Genomic DNA, 23,302 nt, shown 5'->3' with positions numbered 1-23,302 from the left:
CTTCAATAAACTGAACTAGCATAGCACTCTCAATGGTGACTGTCTTCCGGCCTCTGGGAAGTCTCGTGAAAACGCGCACTGAATGTTCAGAGACAGACTGAGAAACACACTGGAGCGCTTTGTTTCTCTTTTTGAAGAACTTTATTCTGGGAGAGTTCCATAAGCATTAGGAACATATATAAAATGACATACCACTGTTGACAATGAAAAAAAAAACAGCATTTGATCACTTCCAGCTTTAAAAATTTAAAAAAATGATTCAGTTACAACAACAACAAAAAATGTTTAGATATTTTAGCAAGTATCACCTTGCGGGACCATAATCACATTTGAGCCACCGACTCCCTGTTAATGGAACGGTTCACACTGCACCAAGTTACTATAGCATTTCTAAGCATAATCACAGCTGATTGAATGCAATGTAACAGAACACCAAATCCATATGGGTGTCACACGGCGACAGCATTGGACAAGTAACATTGGTGACCTCCAACAAGTGTATGTTAAAACCAGACTGCTCAAGCCAAGTGGAATGTTGGAGCCAAACAGAAATGTAGTGGAATTAGGATTGTCTAGTGAGACCTGAAACTATACATTAGAAGAATGCAAAAACTAAATACTGGTGGAACCCTATCAAAATACTAGCAGCAACTGTTAAAGCTCTCCTAAACGGTTAAGAAGATCTAGCAAAGAAAGACAAACTTTCTAGACTGTAAGCATAACTGATTGGCTTTAAATCAGGCATTTCAGAATGGACTATTCCAGCTGTTGTTTTAAATGAAGCAGATTCACTGCTGGAATGCACAATCCTCCTGGGGTGTAAAACTCAAAAATGAACTACAAACATATCTTGGTTTTGCAAGAAAAATATCGAAGTCACTTGAAGTTGGCAGTTCTCAGTAGGCCAGCACCTTTCAGCAGGTTGCTCAACGGCCAAGCAATGAGGCAAGAGGTCTGTCCTAGCTATGCCCAGGGCTGAAAACGTGGACAGACCGCTACTTCAGGGGAGCGGGAGCTCAGAAAATTCAAGCATAAATTACAGGAGACACCAAGGAACCCTCGCTTAGAGCATAATGAATACTGACGAGTATCCGCTAACACCTGGGTGCATGCGCTGCTCTCAGACACAGTAAGCGGAAAAGAACTGGGGGAAAGGACTGAATGAAAACATTTAAAATGGAATGGACGGGGTTTGGCTCTTACAGTTTGTTGTTTGTTTTCCCCAAGGGCTCTCCTGACTGCCACGCAGGTAGAGTAAAGCTAGCTGCACACGGTTCAGACACAGGTTCCTTGCAGAGGTGAGGAGCGAGTGGCATGAGGTATGAACAGAGATCTGCACATGACCAGTCTACAAGTTACTGGGTCAACAATCGGGCTAAACATGGCACACGCTTCTCAGACATCACTTGTCCAGTGGTGTGTGAGAGCAGGCACCAGACAGACTACTCTGCCCCAGGCACCAACAGCGTATCTTGGCACAAAATGATAAAGTGATTTTGGTTTAACCACGCACTTGGTACCACAGCAGTCGCGCAGTAACTGTGTAGCCGACACGTTATGTACAGACAACAGGCATGGCAAACTTGGATTTTACTGCCAGCCACAGCGTGTGTTCTGAGTTCCAATGCAAAACTGGTAAGTAACAGAACTTCAATTTTCCAATTGTTGGTACGCGGGAGATGGAATGCCACACCTTTGATATTTTCTAGAATGGTAATTTTAAGAAAAAGATATATCTTACTACATGCTGACTCATCCCCACAAATCAAAACAAAGTTACAAAAGAAAATAACCCCAACACCAAGTATAGTAATGCAAAGAACCATTAAGAATCTTTCATTAAACTGAAGTTCACACAAACATACAATCACAAATTTCAGTAGTTTCGGCTGCAAGTTTGAACACTATGCAAATATATACAAAAATAGTAACTCTAGATTCAAGAATACGGGCTTTTCCCAATGCTAAATCCATATTCTAACGCAGCCTGGCCTTCCCTCTAGCTCCTAAAGTCGACTTTATACAGTTTCGAAGTTGTGTTGAGTTGATCCCTATTAATCCCATATGTATATATGGAGCTGAATTAAAGGACACTAAAATTCATTCTTAGCATACACACAAAAATGTCTGCTCCAAGTCCATTTAAAATATTTTTAAAGTTTAAATGATTTTTTGGTTTAATTTCTATTTCTGCATAGCCACAGAAGTTTCTATTAATAAAAAGACTAGTGTTTTATATGATTCTCTTTTTTAAAGTCTTATACATCTATCAACATTGGTTCATGGAGTCCCATTTTCTCCCGTCTTTATCACAAACTTTGTTTTGCAAAGGCCATTCATGCAGAGAACGCAGCACTGAGCACCGGTCTTTGTGGTTAGGCTCGACTCGACGGAACCTGTGAGTAGTGGAGGCCGCTGAATTCCCGAGCAGTGTGCGCAGGACAAGGAACAGAGGCAAGCTGCACGAACATTCTCGAAGTCAACCCAGGAATGGTCAGAACTGGATGTCAAACACAATTTTGTCTTCATAGAGGGCGATCACCAGCATGATGGCAAATCCAAACAAGAGTCCTAAATTCTGAAGGATGAACTGCCCGACTGGACAAAAGCCATGCTCCTCGTTGTCACCGTCACCGTGCAGCATTTCTGGGAGCTGAAAGGAGACACAAGTTAGCGAGGCATTTGGAAAGCACACTGGGAACGCCTATGTCTAGTTCTAGTAAAACTGCTCTTACTGCATTGTTTCTCCTCCTTCTCGAAGCTTTTACTGCTACATTCCCCTAATACAGAATGGTCCACAGGCGTGCACTCTGGGTTCCACTATGTGGGACTAGAATAATGCTGGGTCTCAGAGCTCATATTCACCCCGAAGGCTAACACAGCTGCCATCAGCACAGTAAAGAGCTGACCAGCGTCGACTGGGACACAGCACTTAGGTATACTCACGAAGGTGGGGCTGGAGGTGAGGCTCTGGGTACAGCCTGCCTGGCACCTTGTTAGGGTGACCACCACTAACACACTAAGATATTAAATATATATGTATATATATTTATGCATATATAATAATATAAATGTATTTAGTCAGAGTAGTCAGTAAATAGCACTGCCCAAAGTCCCCTAAGCAGGCATTTCCACGGAGTCTCCCTTAGGAGCCTCAAGTGGAACCACACACCCCAAGTTCTCAGGGTGGGCCGAGAGCGGTGCTCACTGCAGGATTGCCCTCTGACCTCACACCCCGAGTTCTCAGGGTGGAGAGCTTCTGCTTATTGCCGATACCTGTTGGACTGGCTTCAGATGGCTTCAGGTAAGTAATCTTCCCAACATTCAAGGCAAACCGCCTGCCCTGAGAACTCGGGGTGTTCCTGAGAGTTCCGGTCCCGGGCCTGGTGGCAAGAGCCTTTATCTGAGAAGTTCACACAGGCCATGGATATTATTTTTAAGTAATCTTTCCTGCTAATTAGGAAAAGAGTCATTTTGTGTTACTAATGTGCTAGAAAATACACGCAGGGGGTGTGCTGCTTCTGTGTCGGTGCCAGTGTCTGACCATCTGCATCCTCGCAGAGGACGGCTCTGCCCTTGTTTGCCTGCTCTACAGACGGCCGTCACCTCCCGTTATTCCCTGCTGTCACTGGACTGAGGACCTCATCCACCTGCTCCTCTTGCTGCCAACCAACACTTCCATATCCTTTAGACTAGGCCCAGATTTCTTATCGTTAAAAACAAAACAAAATGACTTTCGGTTCTCTTTTCAGTCAGCTTCTCTGTGGTTCCAAACTGCAGAATTCAGTGCACGACTCTGACCCAAGCTGGGAAGGAGCAGTGAGGAACTGGAGAGAGGTTCAAAATATATTGTATAAAATTATCAAGGAAAAAACAAAAATGTTTTTTAAAAACCCACAAATTCTTACTCTAAAATGTTTCTTCTGATTTCTAGCTTCCTAGTACAAGGGTCAGGCCGTCTTGGTCCATATTGGCTGCATCTCCAGCAGCACATGACAGCTAATACAATAGCAGTAACGCCTGTCCCCAGACCCGGCTCCTCATGTGCGAGGCAGCAACTTGAGAAATAAAGTCAAACGCTCGGTGTGCTCGCTCTAGATGAAGACACAAGTGACGAAAGAGCCCAGCAAGGACTTGGTGGGCTCTGCACCGAGGGCAGACTCCACGTGCACAGCAAGGACTTAGTGGGCTCTGCACCGAGGGCAGACTCCACGTGTAAAGCTGCTGCCTAAGCGGGCACAAGAGAGCTGCGAGAAGTCGCTCTGAGGCACAGAACGGAAATGAGGCAGGGTTGGGAGAGCTAAGGAAGAAAAGCAGGCAGATACTGGACGATGTGAAAAGCTGGCAGGTCCGTCCAAGAACTTAGGGAGCCGAGTCTTAGATGGGACTGAAAGAGTCGTGAGTGTGTGGTGGTGTCTAGTTAGAGGTAAACATGAGACCTACGGAAACAGCCCCACAGAAAAGCTGTGTCCGACGTATTTGGACATTGGAGTACAATGAAAACAACCGTGCCTTGATGAACTTTGAAGTCAGACATAAAGACTGGCATGCGCACAGGAAGCCTTCCTTCATCTTGGCCATCCAGAACCTCCAAAGATAGGCTAACAGTGACGAGATACCCACCCCGACATCACAAGTCTCTTGAGAAGTACCATTATTCTGCAATCACATCTCTAAATACTGCTATTACCTGAGCTATGCATTAGCTGGTTAGAAATTTTCAGCATCTACAAGAAATCGTAAGGTAAACGCCTTTCTCTAATTATTATTGGAGTTGTCACGGTCTTTAAAATTGGCCATAGTCTTTTAAAAAAAACAAGTTTCCAGCTACTTCCAAAGATGTCTCCCATTTCTGGAAGCTGCACTCAAGGTTAGTATTACAGAGAAAGATAGCCAAAGCATCTTACCATATCCACCAAGGCCACGTAGAGGAACATGCCTGCCGTGACGGCGAAGATCCAGAGGGTGATGTTGTTGGCGTACTGGCCGACGGCTGTGCCGATGAGCATCCCTATGTAAGCCATCATGGCGGAGAGCAGATTGTACACAATCGCCTGCTTTACCGTCATGCCTGCTTTCAGAAGAACCGCAAAATCCCCTGCAATTCAGACATCACGGGAGTTTAAAACCACGGGATTTGGAAGCACAACTTCTGAGTGGAAAAAACTATTAATAAAAAAAAAAAATCAAGAATGCACTATAAAGATACATCATTGACAGCACAGCAGCACAAAAGTTGTAAGGGAGACAGAACTGTCCCACAGTTCTCTGTGTGGCGCAGTTCCATACGTCTACATGCATGTGAAGAGCCCAGCAGCTGCATTGACAAAGCCAGGTAAGAAGCCAGCTGTGGTGGCACACGGCTGTAATCTCAGCACGGGAGGGGGGGGGAGAAGGGCAGGTGGAGCTCTAAGTGAGAGAACAGCCAGGAACTGAAGTTTCACATTTATCTACTGTCTTTTACCTTCTTTAGTAACTATCTGTTCAAATCTTTTGTCTGTTTTTTTTTGGGGGGGGGGCGCGGAAGGGGTTCCTCTCACTAAATAGAGAAATCTTCAATGTTGTGTTCCTAAAGACCTTATATAAATACATGTCTTCCAAATTTTCAGGCTGTGGCTTCTTACTCTAAAGAACGTCTGCGACATTGTAAGCGTGCATGCAGTGGTCTGTTTTGTTTTCTCAATGGTTGCTTATGTAGTAATGTGCCCAAGAGAGTTTTCTAGCCCGGACACAGGGAAACTGTGGATTTTCTCAGCTTCTTTGGAGTTAACTTTTGTTCATGGTTGTCAGGTGTGAATCCCAGGCTTCTGACAGCTTCTATTTTTGGCAGGTAAACATCTCATATCAAAGCATCATCTACTGAACCCTATCTGTCTGGAACTTCCTTTGTACCTTTGCTGAAAATAAACTGCTATATCTGGAGACACTAAGGCACACTTCAGTGGTGTACATGTCTGTTCTTTTCTTAAAACCACTGTTTTGGGTATGTGAATAAATCAAATTTCAAATCAATCTGTTGTCATTTTTCAAAATTTTCTAGATGTCAAATTGTTTCCTTTTCACATAAAAGATTTTAAGAAGCTCATTAATCTCTGTCAATGAACCTGCTATTGTTCTGAATGCTGGGAATCAAGGAAAAAAAGAAAAAGAAGAACACTTAATACTGAAGAATACTGAATTTTCTGGTCCGTAAGTCAACTTTGGTTTCTGTTGGTAATGGGTAGTTTTTAGCACAGACTTAAGCTCAAACTTCATGTTTTTGGTGCAAGTGGGACCATCTTATAGACTCTGTATAAAATGAAACATCTTACATAAAACTCTTTGTTCTTACTGGGTAGTGGTGGCACATGCCTTTAATCCAAGCACTTGGGAGGCAGAAGCAGGCAAATCTCTATGAGTTTGAGGCCAGCCTTGTCTACAGAGCGAGTTCCAGGATAGCCAGAGAAAACAATGAAACCCTGTCTTGAAAAACCTGAAAATCTCCCTTGTTCTAATCTTCTTTCGGGCTGTAAAGACTCAGGTTTTGCATATTTACCCTGCTTTTTTTTGCTGAAGAGTTGTGTACTATAAGTCAAAGGATTCCCTGTGAATGAGATTAGACAGCGCACACAAACATTCAAGAGATGGTCAGTACGCCTTCTTCCTGCTGGCAGAGGTGTTAATAGCAGACAATGAGGCGTCAGTGGCTGTGATCTGGTACAGTGTCACTAATAATCATTACTGAAATTTAAAAAAAAAGAGTGTACTTTGATGTTCTTTATTCTTTACTATTGTATATCTGAAGATTCCACAGGCCAGAGATAGCTCCGTGACTAAGAACACTGGATGCTCTTCCAGAGTGCCTGGGTTTAATTTCCAGAACCCACATGGTGGTTCACAACCATCTGTAACTCCAGAGTCAGAGGGTCCAATACCCTCTTTGACCTTCTTGGGCACCAGACATGTGTATGGCAATACATTCAGGCAAAACACCTACACATAAAAACATGAATAAATAAAAACTAAAAACAATTCTGCATACATCTATATGGGTAAATGGCCAATTTTCATAGAAAACTCAGCATGTTACAGAGAATTTATTTTGAATTAATCTCTGATTACTGGAGGGGAATGGAAAAACACAGCACTACACCTTATCTGAGTTGAGCCCTAAAATTATGACTCGTTTGTTTAACTATGTAAAAACGTATTGCATTTAATTATGTAAATATGTGTTGGTATTTTACCATGCCTGCCTAAGGTACCTAATTGGGCTAATAAAAAGCTGAACAGCCAATAGAAAGGGAGAAGGTACAGGTGAGACTTCTAGGCAGGGAGAGTAAGTAGGAGGAACAATTTAGCCTTAGGGGAAAACAGATGCCAGGGAGACACCAGGGACCAGCCAGCCAAACACAGAGGAAACAGGAAAGCAAGAAATACAGAATCAAAAAAAGGTAAAAAGTTCTGAGGCAAAACATAGATGAATATCAACAGGTTAAATTAAGTTAAAAGAGCTAGTGGAACAAGCCTAAGCTAAGGCCAATCATTCATAATAATCAGTCTCCATGTCTTTACTTGGAAACTGATTGTTAGCTCACAATCAGTAAGGAAGTTTGGGCTCGGCATAGCGGTACACACCTCCAACACCAACACTTGGGGGAGAGCAGGACGGACACAAGTTGGAAACTAGCCTTGTCTATAGAGCAGGCTCCAGGCCTGTCAGGGCTACATGGTGAGACCTCGCCCCACAAAAAAAAAAAAAAAACAAAAAAAAAACAAAAAAACCCAAAAAGCCCCAAACCAAATTTCCAAACCTTTTTTAGTTTATATAACAATTATAAAATAAACCTAAGACAATGATTATCTACAAGAGAGAGAAACTGAAGTGAATAGAAAAATAACCTGCACAAAACAGTTTGGATACTGGGATTATAGTATACACCATGAGTAAAAAATAAAACATTAAAAAATAAGGGGAAAAAGTCCTTAAAAGTATTTTGAGGGCTCTACTTTATTAAAATCATTCAAGACTAACAACACAGGCAGACAGACACACATGAAATTGCTCAAGCATCTAGTTTATAGCTGATAAAAGGAATGATCAGAAGCTAATAGTTACTCCAGCACTCGTAAGTGGCAGTGAGGGCCGCTTCCAGTTTCTCTAATAATCGTCCATGCACCCAAATCTCCTTAATAACGTTTTGTTTACTGTTTGGACAACAATGTGATCTATCATCTGTGAGGTAATTACTGTCTTAGGTTCCTGTAGTTCAATTTTCTATTATGTAGTAGCAAACTTCACCCTGCTTCTTCAAGAAAATATAATGTGCCGGGTGGTGGTGGCGCACGCCTTTAATCCCAGCACTCAGAAGGCAGAAGCAGGCGGATCTCTGGGAGTTGCTGAGGTCTAGCACAGGCTACACAGAGAAGCCCTGTCTTGAAAAACCAAAACCAAACAAACAAAAGAAAATATAACGTACATAATAAGTGAAATAAATGCCGTTAATAGCATAACCAGGCGTTTGAGAAATGGCAGTTCTAACGTATGATCGTCAGCCTTCCCCTGTATCCCCTGTCCGGAAGCAGAGCTGACGTTTCTCTGGCGAAGCAGTCGCTCTCAGTCTTACGCTGGGACGTGCCTGGCCATCAATGGCAGCTACACTTGCCAGTGGATCTTCTGTCCTAACCTATCTACAGTTCAGTGCATTTTACACCAGAAGACGGCCTAGATTTGATGAAAGCTGGGAGGAATCTTGAGGCTCATACCTAATTCATGTGGCAGCTCGTGACAGAAGACGGCTATCGAAGTACTGATTCCTCCGGTCAGTCCAGCGCTGAACGCGGCCCCTGGCGAGGATTATGAGCACAGCAGACAGTGAGGGTCAGGGCTCCTGGTTCTCGTCTTTACTCACCATCTTACCCATCAAGGCTTTTGAACATGCACCGCTACGTAGGATCTCATCCCACTAGCAGGATCTATATTCTTTGGTTATGAAAGGCATGGTTTCTGCTCTCTCAAACAAACCAAAGCCTACTTCTGATTAACAAAATCTAGATCCCAGAGAGAACTATGTCCTGGTCACAGTTAGTGTTTAATATGAAACTCTCTTCGCTCCCCAAAGCTCTGACAACTTTATAAACCCAAGACTGGGACTCCACCAGTCCCTGCAGGCATGTCTATGCGCAGGGAGCGCCGTGCTACAGAGGCAGCAAAGCAGTAAGCTTCCATGAGGAAGCGAGTTCTGTTAAGAGATACACTGCAGACACCGGTTTAGCTTCAGAAAAACAAAAACTACCAAAATTCATCTTTTACTCCCGAATGCCATATCCTTTAGAGAAAAACAAATTGCAGTACTGTATGGCAAGACATTTTAAACTTCCAGGTAAAATGTAGCCGTACGGTGCGATGCCAGCTCCGCCTGCTTACCGATGGCGAGCCCGTCACTGAAGTTGTGGATGCCGTCCCCCATGATCACCATCCAGGCTATATTGGCGATGCCCGTCTCTTTCAGATCCGAGCCGGAGTGGCAGGGGCCGTGCGAGTGATGGGAGTGCTTGTGGTGCCACTGGTGGTTGTGCTTCCGCAGCACGGCCTTGTCCTCGTCGTGGTGGTTCCGGGAAGCTGCATGGACCTCATGCTCGTGAATGGTGTGTAGCCCGTCACTCTGAGAGTGGGCCATGATTTTCTCCTCCTCGGCACTCAGGTAAGTTTTCGGCGGCGACTCCGGCTGGCCCTCTAAATCCGTCAGTTCGGTCTCATTAAGTCGATCTTCAGAAACAACGGAGTCCTCAGTCCCTACGTTAGAAGAAAGGATACGCCCATCTAGCAGACACATTCACACGTGCAGGACGGCAGCGCAAAGAATGTCACTTAAGTGAACACATTTTAAAGTCTTCAGTGACTATATTTCCCTAAAATACTTTGGAAGTCATTTCATTAGAATATTTTTTCTAATTATCAGCTAAAATTTAAATAACTTGCCCAAGGCAGTTGGCTGAAGGCCAAGCTCTCTATACTCCCGCTCCAATGATAATGCTACCCAGAGATCTTTGTTGGAATGTGCATTTTTTTTTTTTAACTGACAGGATGTGAATAACTGTCTTTTGGGAGAGTTCCACAGCTATAGGGGAGGCTGCTGCCTATGCTAACTGACACAGTGAGGAGAAAGAGAAATTCAAATGTAAACTGGAAAACTAGGTTAGGAAAATCTTTTTCTCTTAAAATTGTCTGAGCTGTGTTGTTCTATCAGCTAATAGGACTTGTAGATTTTAAGTACAAGAGGAAGCCATTATCCTTTAACTACGGAGGCAACTTTCCATTTTTCTTCTCTAAACAACCACATCTAAAGAAAATGTATACTGTCAAGAAACAGTACCCCTCGAGGATGGTCATACACACCTGCAAATCCAGCACTGGGAAGGCTGAGGCAGGGGGATGGCACTATCTACCTAACACTACCACAGAAGACTGTCTCATCTGGGGGGTTGTTCTGGCTGGAACAAAGAGTGGCTTAGCACTTTGTTTCTTCTTTTTGAGATATTGAAACAAAGTAGCCTTGCTGGAGCCCTTCCTGGCCCAGCCGCCCCATGCTAAGATTATAGGTGAGCACCATTGTGCCTGACCCGTCCTTTGTTTTTAAAGTAGCAAATTTTCCTTGTTCCAAACAAATCTGGTCCACGGCATGACCAGCACTGGATTAACCACCGTGAACAGATGAATAAAATTACAGGCTACACTCATGTAAGGAAGAACACACGCGGAAAACAACAGAGAAAAGAAATGTCAGATACACTGTACAGACACAACTGTCGCGTTCTAGTTTAAGTTTCGCATTGGAATGGTTGGCTACCAGCAAGTGGCTTGAGCTGGAGCCAGTCAGCATCTGGTGTGTTGTTTATCGTATGATCGGAAAGCTTTCTTCCAATAGCTGATTCTTCTGTGCTCTGCTTCATAAACCATTTCTGTTTTCCCTGTGGGGATGGAAAAAAACTGGTATTAGTATAAAATCTAGCAATAATTAGCAACAATATACCCTTATTAACACCCATTTGGGGGCAATTAGTGTTAACATTACACAGTTATTTTTTAATTGATCACTACATTTTTATTTAATGTACAGTCAGTGTGTTTACATGTGTGCCGTAGTATGTGAGAGGAGGTCAGAGGATAAAGTGGGGGACTCTGTCCTCCCACCATGAGTCTTGGGTATGAACTCAGGTCGTCAGGCTGAGCCGCAAGCTCCTTTACCCACTGACCCATCTCAAGCCCAATACTGTGTGCAGTGGCGCCACTGTGCACTGCAGAGCAGCAGAAGCTCCTAGTTTTCATGCTAGTTTCTCACTACAGTGGAACCTCCACTTCCCCGGGTGTGCTGGATGGAAAGAGTCAAACCTCAGCCAGACCTCTCAACCTGCAGCCTGTGTCTGAGATGTGCTAGCGTACGTTTATTAACACGGAACACACAACAGCTGACCTGAGAAACGGACACAATCTTGGGAGGATTTAGTATGACAATCACTAGTTCCTAACAGCTTGGAAATAAAAACAGGCATTGTTGATGGAGCGGTGAGCTGTGTCCTGCCACCAGGCTAGCTTTACCCAAAATAATTACACACAAACTGTATTCTTTTAAACACTGCCTGGCCCATTAGTTTCAGCCTCTTATTGGCTAATTCTCACATCTTCCTTTAACCCATATTTAGTAATCTGTGTGGCACCACAAGGTGGTCGCTTACCAGGAGAGATCTTAACCTGCGTCCATCTCAGAGAGGAAAAGCATGGTGACTGCATGTGGCGACTGCCTGAAGCGTCTCCCCACTCCTTCTTCCCACAATTCTGTTCTGTCTACTCCGCCTACCTAATTTTCTGTCTTCTTAAAGGGCCAAGGCAGTTTTTTATTAATCAATGAAAGTAACACTTAGACATTCCTCCATCAAGGCATTTTTTCTTGTGCCTTTCCAAGCGGTCACTTCCTGGCTACTGCGCTACACCAATACGGGCCTGCAGATGCTTCCTCAACATTCTGACTTCACCTCCTCTGAATGTATATCTAGCCACGGGCTTGTGGATCATACGGTGGGCTTCCTTTCAATTCCCCAAGGAGCGTCCAAAGAGTTCTCACAATGACGAGTGTTTTCCGTCTTCCTATGGCACGCAGACTCCCCTTTCTCCACATCCTCTTCAGCACTTGTTACCTTTAAGTTCCTCCCTCCCTCCCTTTTTATTTTATTTATGGTTTTGGTACTTAGTTACTACTGGAGAGATTTCCTACTGTGGGTTGTTTGTTTTTACACTGCTCGGAAGGTACCTCAGAACCAAGCCAGGTGTGCTCCTCTAAGCTATGCTTCTGGCTTTCCCTGCAGTTCCGAGTTCTATCTGTTGAGTAGTAATGTTGGCCGTGTCTAAAACACATGCCTATCGGGCTGTTTTTCAACTGGATCTTTAGTGTAAGGGTCTCTGTATGCTTCTGAGTTCCTTATTAAGGACATAATCCCGGTAGATGATCATGTTCAGTATTTTCTCCTGTTCTGTGCTGTCCAGGAGGCCTATGCATTTACTGAGACACCACTGATCAGTTTTCACCTTCGTTTCTTGCTCTTGAGTGCTATCCTGAGGAAGACTCAGCTTAGACCAATAGCTGGAAGGGTCCCCTGTTCTCTCCTAGCAGGTTCATGTTCTCAGGCCTCTCATTTCCGTAAGAGGTGTGAGATGAGTGTCTGGTTTCAACCTTTGCTTGAGGAATTCCAGCACCGCTTACTGCAGGGCCTGGCTCTGCGGCCTGTTCTGAAGTCCTAACTGAGCCCCCTGCCTCCTGGCTTTGCCCTTGTTTCAGACTACTTCGGCTTTGGGGTCTTTGCTCTCATGAATTTTAGAAGTTTTCTCTAGTCCTATAAAGACTGCCACTAACCACCTTGCACCAAACCTGCAGCTCTGGCCAGGTTCTAAGAACATTTCAACAATATTAATTCTAAACGGAAGTCTTCCCTATTTCCCCCCTTCAACCTGCAGCTACTGGAATAGAATTTCTGGCATAATTCCTTTCTCAGGAGGTTCACCTTGTATTTTTTTTTTTTTTTTTTTTTTGTCAGCTGAAGCCTGAAATTTTCTGGAATGCAGCATTTATCAGTTCTTCTGTCCTTTGGTAAGAATAGTGTGACTTCCCCCACCCTTCCTATGCACCTTCCCTGCCACCATGCTAAGATTTCTAGCCACACTGCAGTCTTGAACCAGAAAGGGATCACATTCATAGCTCCCAACTCAGCGCCATGGCGGCTGGGATTATCACAAACACCTGCCAGAATGCCGAGGTTGCCCGTTCTGTACTCAAACTGTTATTTAATTTTGTTTACATCATGAAATATTGATTCTTAGCAAATTCCTTTCCTGCATCTACTGAGATGATATGCTTCTTACATGACAGGGTGCTAAACACCTGTAACTATCATCTAATCACTAATCTAGTCTTACTGACTCTATCTAATATCGCTCGAACAATTCCTCATTACTTCCTCTGGGCCATTCTCTGTGGTGGCCCTGAGTGAATGACTCTCCTCCTCCTCCAGCCCCGCCGTGTTCTCTTCACGGTCTCACTGCCGACCCTGCTGGAAACGGTGTTGCTCACATAACCTTTCAAGCATAAAATGTAACTACAACCATTTCATTCATGTGTGGTTGGCTCCGTTTCATCTCTCTTAAGTCTACCCTCTCTCGCTTCTTGTACCGGACCACCACCACATTCCACAGAAAACAGTTTTCTGGGATTCTCATCGTAACCAGTCCTCCTTTGAACACAAGCAGCAGGAACTAAAGTGACCTGAAATGAAACGTCCCTCTTGCTTAGATGACAATCAAAGACTGCCACACTCATGCTGTGAGATTAGTCACCACCCATCCTGGCTCAGAGAGCTGTTCCAAGTCTACTTTGTGTCAAAGGAATACATACAAAAATGTGTGTGTACATGCACACATGCAAACAAAACTATGACTAGCCATGCACATACACAACCAACCAAAGTTACAAATACCCAGAGTACTGGGGAGGAAAAGTTACATTTGGAACTAACATGATGGAAGACATTTGTAAATCTTGTCCATCTGTATAATATATGGGGGCTATCTATGTGAAACTACCTCAAATATACCCCTGACGTGTATTGTGACATTCCGTTTAGGCTAACAAGAACCAATGTGAACAGGCTTAAACCATGCAGATGAGAGCAGCTCTAAACCAGCTTTCTGACAGTTTCCTATGTGCAACATCAGACACAGACAGCTGCAGGCAAGCAGGGTGGTGGAGCCACTTTCTCCCAAGCGGTGTATCTGTAGTAAAAAGAATTACTAGTTCCAGAGTTTCCCTTGCTGACTCGCAAGCGAGTCCTATTATCCTGACCCCTTGTTCCCGCTGCTATTTCTATTACTGGCCAAGCTTATCTGATAAGGAAAGTATTGTACAAAAAAACTTCACCATAGATAATATAGCGAAAGTCACTTAAAACCAAAAGAGAAGGCTCTTTTGGAATGTTTCCATAAACATTCCTAGAGTAGAACTGGTCAGCAGCTTCCCGTTCTCCTTCAGTCTGTAGGTCTGCTGAAACGTGCCAGACAGACACCGCTAGACCTTGACTTAAATGCCAGAGTACACGCAATGACGAAGCAACACAGGTCAGAGGCAGGGAAAGGTAGAGAGGAAATACACACAACACCATGCCAAGGAAAACCACATGTTCCGAAAGAGAAGCTGTTCATTAGATCTACACCTAATAAGCAGGCGTGAAGGCACTTACTCTTTGCTGCTTGTAGTGCTTGAACATCCGAATGCAGTGCTCGATGATGAACAGCAGGTAAATGCCTCCCAGGGCGACCAGTCCCTTCAGCACGGCATCATACTCCTCCAGAAACTTCTTTGACTCGTGCCCGTGAGAATGGCCATGCCCATGCGCGTGCTGATGGCTGTGGTCATGTCCACCCTGAGACTGTTGGACAGTGGGGAAAACATCGGAAATCATTCCAAATTTTGACCATAACATCTACAGACACAGAAAGACTATTTTCTCAGTTTTTAATTTTTAAACTTTCTACTGGTACATAAAAACTACACAAATTTATTGGGTTTCTTGAATATTTTGATACATGCATGTATTATACAATGTTTAACTCATAGTAAACTTCCTCAATCATTTATCCTTTCTCTATGGTGAAAAACCAGCTGGAGCCCTTCCCCACACCTCCAGTCCTCCTATTCCCCCCCTCCCCTCCACCACCTCCACTGCGCTATAGGACGGCAGAGCTTACATCGCCTACTAACCCTCACTCAGCCACCGGCAGGCCAAGCTCTCCCATCCCTCCCGCCATTCAGCTTCCTCTGCTCTCAACTTTCTTGAGATCAAAGCAGGAGCTGGAGGGATGGCTCGGTGGTTAAGAGATCAGGGTGTTGGAGCCCACGTGTGACTACGGATAGATTTTAAATGTCAGCGCACTTCACTGATCTCAGATCACATGAGGTTGTCTTCCAGTTCATTCCCTTGGCTTAGCACCTGGAAGTTACTGTAGTTCATGATAAAATAAATAAATGCCTCTAAGGGTTAAAAACTGAGTGAGTGAGTGAGTGAGTGAAGCCGGAAGAAATAACAAAAAGTAATGAGTCCTTTGTAAACAGAAATCAATGTTACCACTTCGACCACAAATACCTAGCAAAAGTAAAAATGAATCAGCCACTGACTCAAATGCTCACCACTGCGCCCTCCCGGCTAGATGCACGATCAATACAACGTGCCGCATGCATTTCTTCTAAAGATTTTCTTAACATACTACAAAGATCAATAATCTAACACTCCTGGTACCATTTTAAAACCTAATGGTTCAATTTATTTAAAAAATACTGCAGTTAAAACTGTGACAATGGGAAAAACAAGCTTCCCCCATAAGAACACACAGCCAAACAGGAACTGCTGTGCCGTGCTACCCACCACACTCTTAACGCTAGCATCTGTATGTGCCATTTTTAGCAGATCAGGAAGATTTCTTACATGGGGCAGCAGATGAAGAAGGGCATCTCCACTCATTGTCCCTACAGCTAGCGCAACGAGGAACGTGAGAAGGAATTTGAAGCACCCCTGGTTGATGATGGGGACCAGAATCACGCCCAGCAAGGAGAGCAGGCTGATGACGGTGATGGAGATGATGCCGCAGATCCACGCTGCAGGGAGACAGTCGCGTTAGTCCAGGAGCTCTAACGAACAGGGGAGCAGAGGAGCGAGCCAAGGAGACGCGCACGAGACACTTGGTATCATGGGCTTCAAAAGCATGGTGGACAGCCAACATAAACACTTCCAGAAACCCTGACAATCACACATAGTGCCCATGCTCGTCCATGACAATAAAGTCATTTAACCAGAGAATTATATAACTTTACTTATCAGGTGATTTACCTACTATAATTTAAAGTTCTTCTAATAATATATTAATAAACAATGTATAAGCTTCAAATGAAGTATATCCTTATGCTTAACAAAGCAGCATCATCAACTGTAGCTTCATTGTAGCAATGACTCTCAGCTAAGTGCGGTGGTTCACTCTTGTAATCTCAGCTACTCGAGAGGATGAGGCAGAGGACTGCCACGTTCAAGTTTAGACTTGGCAATTCAGCAAGACCCTGCAAGAGTATAATAGAAAAGGGCCCGACCACGTGGCAGTGTTGGCAGGCATGAGGCCCGGTACCGCAAGGGCGAGCAGAGACCATGCAGATGATGCCACGGTGTGCACTAAAATACCATCAGCTTCACCAGAATAATTGTTCTGTGTTCATCTGCAGAACATAAGAGTCAGCATGCCATGGCGTGCATCAGCTGACAGTCAAAAGGACAGTAAATCCTCATTAGATAACTCAGCTCACAGAACTAATACAGCATGTCGTCCACTAAAGGGAAGCTTCGTGGCTTCCTCTCTTAACAGATAACCACTAGCAGATACGAATGGGAAACTAAGGAGACCCAAGACCAAACGTGTAACTATCACCACAGGGATGAGGTCATCACAGGGATGAGGTCATGACACTAGACCCAGACTCAGATTTCCAGTCCTTCCAAACATTGCGACAACGGAAGAACAGAAACTCCGCTGCTTTCCAAAAATCTTAGGTCAGGGAAATATTGCAGGAGCAACACAGTTGCTGAAACCTAAGGATTAAAAGGAGATTCTTCCACCTGATGTTCTTACATGTTATTACAGGACATTCTAATTAGAAACCCTACTACAGGAAGAAAACTCCAAGGTCAAAGCTCATTTAATAATGATAGAAAAGTCATTGTACCTCTGTCCACTGCGGTAACAGGAAACCTAGGAGAAAGCCCGGCAGTGTCGATGGGTCAAAGAAAGGGCCGCCATATTTATTTTGATTTTATGTGTATGAGTATTTTCTCTCCACATGTTGTGTAGTGCCGGAGGAGGCCAAAGAGGGTGTCACATCCCCAGAACTCTTTATATATGGCTGTAAGCCACCATGTTAGTAGCAGGAACTGAGCCTGGGAACAGCAAGTGCTCTTAACCACTGAGTCGTCTCTCCAGCCTCAAGGGGCCTCACTAAACTTTACACCTAAGGTTTTGAAGACGATAAACTAACAAAGTGGCTAAGGTTTGTTAAAACCACCCAAGCTCTTTCTAGTTTTAATCATATTCACGGGATAAGGAATGATTAAAGAGAAACTGTACTTTTGTCTAAATGGGACAAAGCAATGTTGGTAACAAAAACATAGAGGCAAAATGTCTTCTGCAGTCATGTCTGACTCCTTTCCAAAAGGTATTATCTGTTGCTGGCAATGCTCCAGTCTAGACCCAGCTTGTCTCAAAACAATGACTGGAAAGCAGATAATTCAATAAGGAATTAAAGGAAGCAGCAGTAACTGGGAAAACCAGCACTCTATTGGTGTGAGCCTGTGTGTAATTAAACAACATTTACATTAATTAGCATACAGTAAGCATCTGCTCACAGAGCTGAGGTCAGGTGATGGTGGGATACTAGGCGTTCACAAGGCCTGAGTTTAACCCTAGTATGTGGGGAAAATACTGCTTGTTAAAGAGAGAAAATCCTACAGAGAAACCCTGTCTCAAAAAAAACAAAAAAAGAAAAAAAACAATAAAACTACTCAAAAGGAACACTGCCTTAAGCAAATGCTCCTACTACGCTCATGCTAACTTCTGGCTAGGAGTATCTTGGGTGTGAAAATAAAAAGTCTAGGAAACATTCTGTGAATTCACACAAATTGTAATGTTTTGCTATGGCAATTTCAAATGGCTCTTGGTCAGCTATCCAAGAGTCAAGTAGTCAACTGAACAAAATCCAACTCAATTTGCATACTGAATTTTCAATATGCCAATGGCTGCACTAAACACACTATAAATGAATATCAGCCACCAGCAGAGTAACACAAACTAATCCTGGGCATGGGGGATAGCTACGGTGTTGCAGGACACTTGTCCAGCTGTATAAAGACGGCTGCATTTGTCTAGTTATGTGAAGCTGTGTTGCTGTTTTGCCTGCCTAAGGCACCTGACTGGCCAGTAGCAAGAGAGGAGGGGTAGGCAGGACTTCCAGGAAGGGAGAGTAAGTAGGCAAAGGAATTTAGGCTGGGAAAGAGAGAGAGACAGAGAGAGAGAGACAGACAGAGACAGAGAGAGGCAGGCCAGGAAAATACCTGGGACCAGCCAGTCAGACACGGAGGACAGCAAAGTAGAACATACAGAATGAAAGAAAGGGAAAAGCTCCTGAGCAAGACGTTGATGAATAGAAACAGGTTAAATTAAGTTAAAAGAGCTAGTGGGGCAAGCCTAAGCTAAGGCCAAGCATTTATAATTAATAATCAATCTCTGTGTCTTTGAGAGCTGGTTGGTGGCCCAAAGAAAAATTCATCTACACTATGGTATTTATGTCTCTTCCCCTCCAGAAAGAAAATCTGTGGCCTAAGAGAAGAGGACAGAGGAAAGTTCACTTACGATTAGAAAATCTTCATCAGCTGTGATATCTGACATCAGAAACTCAAAAAATATAATCTCACAAAGGAAAAAGTCTTCCCTAATTCGATCCGGGGTCACGACTTCTGAATCTAAAGAGCATGATCCCCACTCAGAGGGCATGCCACCTACTCAGCCTGGGGACTCTGACACCCCTGACGCTGACCAAAGCAAAGGATTATGCTGCAAACTGCTCTTCCAAATGACTTACAAATCAGACAAGTGCACAGTAAAAAATGATTCAAAGGTTTTGGTGGTTTCTTGTTTACAGGGCAAATGTTTGTAAATCATTTGATCACTGATCACCAAATGAAACAAATGCAAAACGTTAGGGTGAATAAAATTAAATAATCTACATGGGAGTTTAAAATGTACCTTTAAAAAGTTTCTATTTCTTAAATTAGGGAAATATATAGTATGCTTCTATATAATATACTTTAAAGGGTATCTTCAAAAGACTATTTTTGTTTGTTTTTGAAACAGGGTTTCACTATGTAGACTTAGCTGGCCTGGAACTCTTTATAAAGACCAGGCTGGCCTCCAATTCTCAGAGATCTGCCTGACTCTGCCAACCAGGAATCATATGGAAAGGCTGACTCATGGGATTATGTATCTATGTTGTGTTTCTGATGACTGGTCAGTGCCCAAATGATTATCAACAGATGGACACACCTAATGGAACATTATTCCATTAAAATGAATAAAGTCTAAAAACACTGTAAGTAAAATAAACCAAACAGATAGGAAAACAAGTATTACCTAATTCTACTTATATGAAGCATCTAGAATAGCTAAAATTTGCATAAAGAAAGTCTATTTTATCTTATTATGGGCTGGAAGGGGTGAAAATGCTCAGTGGTTAGAAAGTTTCTATTTAGGGTGATAAAGTTTAAATAATATAGCAGCTGATATATAATAATGTGAAATGAATTACACAGTTAAAATATGCTAAAGGAGCATTCTGGAAAGACTGTACAGTAGGAAGACAAAATTTGTCCCCCATGATACTGTCTGATCTAATACTTTGCAGCTCTATTGTCTTTAGAATGCATATCATTCCAAAGAGAAGACTTGGTGGCACACTGTGGTTGAGTTGATCAAGGTCAACTCTTAGAATCCTGGGAGCCACTCATCAACCCACCCCCTAGCCTGTACTGTTCAGCAGGCTGACATGGTATACCGAAATGTATACAAAGCATACACGAGGTGGACAAAAAAAGATCCCCAATATTGGAGATCTGTAACCACTGTGCGATCACAGAGTTCAGACAAAAAGTCAAATGGCCACTGCTTTACTTCCTCAGTGTTGCCAGCAGTGCTCCTTGGGGACTTAAGGAGCTGGGACCCTTTTATTTTCTGCATTTTTCTTTTTCTCCATTTAGAAGACAAACATTAAACACTAAGACATTCACAATAAATAGATGCTGTTGGGTCAGAATTTAGTGAAATGGAGGCATGACAATTTTAGGGGCTGGAAGCTAAGACGGATGGAAACAACTGTGTCACGGGAATAAGGTTCCAGTCCGGCAGGTGACGCGTGAGAGACAGCGTCTACTTAACACCAACCAACTGTACACTCAATAATAACTAAGACCACATTGTTATATTTTATTTTAACACTAAAAATGGAAGAAAAAAATTCCCATGTTGTTGGTTTAACTTTTTAAAAATGTGGTAAAACATCTAACATATCTAACATAACTAACTATTTGAGAAAGTCAAAACTAAACACAGGAGCTAGGGACTTGCCTCAGAAGCACATGAACCCAGGGGACAGGCAGGGCTGGCGATAACTGGTCAGAGGTGGGATGATAACAGGGCACCTAGCCCAGTCCTCGAGTTCTGACTCGCTGTCTCCTTCATAAAGTCATGGTACTTTCAGAGAATGCTTGGCTAAGTGTTATAGGTCACTTATGATTTACACACAAAAAAAGATAAGCAAGACAAACTAAGGAAAATTATGCCTAAAAGTAAGAAGAAATGTTAACAGCTAGTTAATCTAAATGACAGCTCCAAATCTGAGCTAACTGAAGAACGATGAGGATAACACTGTATGGGGCCTAAAATTACCACCATGTGCTCACACTTACCGTGAGGTCACAAGACATAGGAGTAAGGCCAATAATTTATCTGCATGAACTGTCACCTACTTGTGCCAGTCCTAAGAAATAAGGAAGTCAGCCAGGGAGCCTGGGAGCTGCGTCAGTGGTTAAAGGCTTTTGCTGCTCCTGCGGAGGACCTCCATGGAGATGCACAGCCACCTGTAACTACAGTTCCTGGGGAACCATCTGTAACCTCAGCCCCTGGCACAAGGCATGCTCATGGTGCACAGACACGTATGCAGGCAAATCCCTATACACATTGAAGATAAATAAAAACTCAGAAACACCCAGACAGCTCCTATAGCTCAGCTATTCCACAGTTTCACTAGCAGAACCAGTGCGACCCCTCCTGTCTGTGTGCGTTACTATAAACTTCCCCTTCCAATTATTTACTTTTAATTTCTCAAAAAAAAAAAAATCTCAGTTCTCTACTACTATAAATTTGTGCATCCATTTTCCTAGCAAGTTACTAATCTTTTTCATGGAAAATAACAATTCTTCTGACCCAGAAGTGTGAGGCTGTTTTGAATATTCTGTATTTAGAAATCTTTCCAGGTTGTTCACTGATTTTTAGCTTACATAAGCTCCTAATTTCTAAATACACTAGGGGGGAAAAAAACATTGCAATTTTTTTCAATTTCTAACCAAATAATTGTGTTTTTCTAATCACAATTTGTGCGGTGTAAAACACAGCTGTAAAGGTAGCTTTTAGAAAACTGATACCTAGCAAGCAATAAACAAACTATTAAATACAACTAGTTAATGTTTTCTTTATTTGTTCCCAAGATATACCATATGCAATAAAGAGAGCGAAGTGTCTGAAGCAAGCTCCACTTACTCCACAAATTAGATTGCTGAAACGTTAGAGGTCTTCAAGCTTAGTTATTCCCAGCCCCTCTTCTCGTTACCAGAGAGAAAATGCATTCTTTCACAGCGGCGCGCTCATCTGTGGAAACTGTCTAATTAACTCTGCGCAAAGCATGCGCAAGGCAGCAGTTTTCACGTTTCAGTGCTGTAATTGGCAGAAACTGCTTACAGCCTCTCAGAACCCCTGGTAACTAAGCGAGGTCAACCCTGTGACTAAATGAGCCAGTCCCGTGAAACAAGCGGCTTCTAGCGCTACTCAGGGTACCTGGTGTACCGCCATCTTTGAACGAAGTTAACGAGGTGGTAGTTGAGTCACTATGGGAGATTTATATAAAACACGTTAACCTTCCTTAATGGTGCAGCGGTCGTTAAAAATAATTACTAGCTGGGCATTTTCTCTAACAATTATTAACATCTATCAGGACATAATTAATTCAAGCTGCATTTCTGACAATGCTAAAAACCACCTGCAAACAGCTAATCAATATTCACTATTTGTAGCATACTTGATTTCAAAACAAGCAAATTTCCTCTACGGCTTTCGAACTGAAAAAGCTGTAACTTCCAGTATGACTAGCTGCCTACCTGTCAACAACTTTATTTCAATGTGGACTATGGCAATATCACAACATAGACAACACTAATTAAAAGCCCAATTCACGACTGGCATGGAAACAAAAACCTGGAATTTTTTTAGAATCCTTCAAAATAAAAAACACTAGTGTTTTTAACTATAAATGAAACAATCTTGTTAGTTTCCATTTTTTCCCTATAAGAAAAAATTTCCAATTAAACTTAATCTCTAATTCCCTTTTCGTGGCAGTGAGAGGAATAGTCGGTCTCCCATCTACACAGAACAATAGACGTGAAGTCAAGAAAGAGGGCAAATCATATCTTCTGAACATTCAAATTCAACTGTGTTCTCTCTTAGTCTCTGCCCTTCCTACCAGCATGAAGCCAGGCTTGAGGATATGGATATCTTTCTTTTTTTCTATTTTTCTTAAATACGGTGTCTTAACTAAGTAGTCTACACCGACCTTGGACTCAGAGAGCCACCTGTGTCTGCCTTTTAATTTTTTTTTAAATTACAGGGCATGCGTACATATTTGGTTCTTAAGACTGTTATTGAGGGTTCTCAACCACTAATCAACACAGAGAACCAAAGTACACCAACACTCCCTACACCCTTCCCTCTTAGGCCTACAAATTTGTCAAAAAGCTATTAATAGAACCATATCCAGCTCCTCGCTTTGCTCTCGTTTACGTTCTAGTAAAACGTTCAGATCCTCCTCCTAAGGAGAGGACCCGCAGCACTAGACAACGGGATAGGACCATAGACACCACATGG

General features: G+C 43.0%; 1 protein-coding gene across 2 annotated transcripts in view; it reads right to left on the bottom strand.

Moving 5' to 3' along the window:
• Positions 1-156: 156 nt before the first annotated feature.
• Slc39a10 (solute carrier family 39 member 10) overlaps positions 157-23,302 on the bottom strand; it is a 44,806-nt gene continuing 21,660 nt past the window's right edge. For both annotated transcript variants that reach the window (XM_038315290.2, XM_038315289.2), the window contains exons 4-10: positions 16,006-16,175; positions 14,764-14,952; positions 10,830-10,950; positions 9,407-9,775; positions 8,746-8,826; positions 4,908-5,098; positions 157-2,653 (exon numbers count right to left, since the gene is read on the bottom strand). In XM_038315290.2, the coding sequence (XP_038171218.1) occupies positions 2,495-2,653; positions 4,908-5,098; positions 8,746-8,826; positions 9,407-9,775; positions 10,830-10,950; positions 14,764-14,952; positions 16,006-16,175 (1,280 nt within the window). In that variant the 3' untranslated portion in view covers positions 157-2,494. The remainder of the gene's footprint in view (positions 2,654-4,907; positions 5,099-8,745; positions 8,827-9,406; positions 9,776-10,829; positions 10,951-14,763; positions 14,953-16,005; positions 16,176-23,302) is intronic.

The sequence above is a fragment of the Arvicola amphibius genome, chromosome 18, assembly GCF_903992535.2.
Source record: "Arvicola amphibius chromosome 18, mArvAmp1.2, whole genome shotgun sequence".
NCBI lineage: Eukaryota > Metazoa > Chordata > Mammalia > Rodentia > Cricetidae > Arvicola > Arvicola amphibius.
This window is presented reverse-complemented; position numbering and strand designations above follow the sequence as displayed.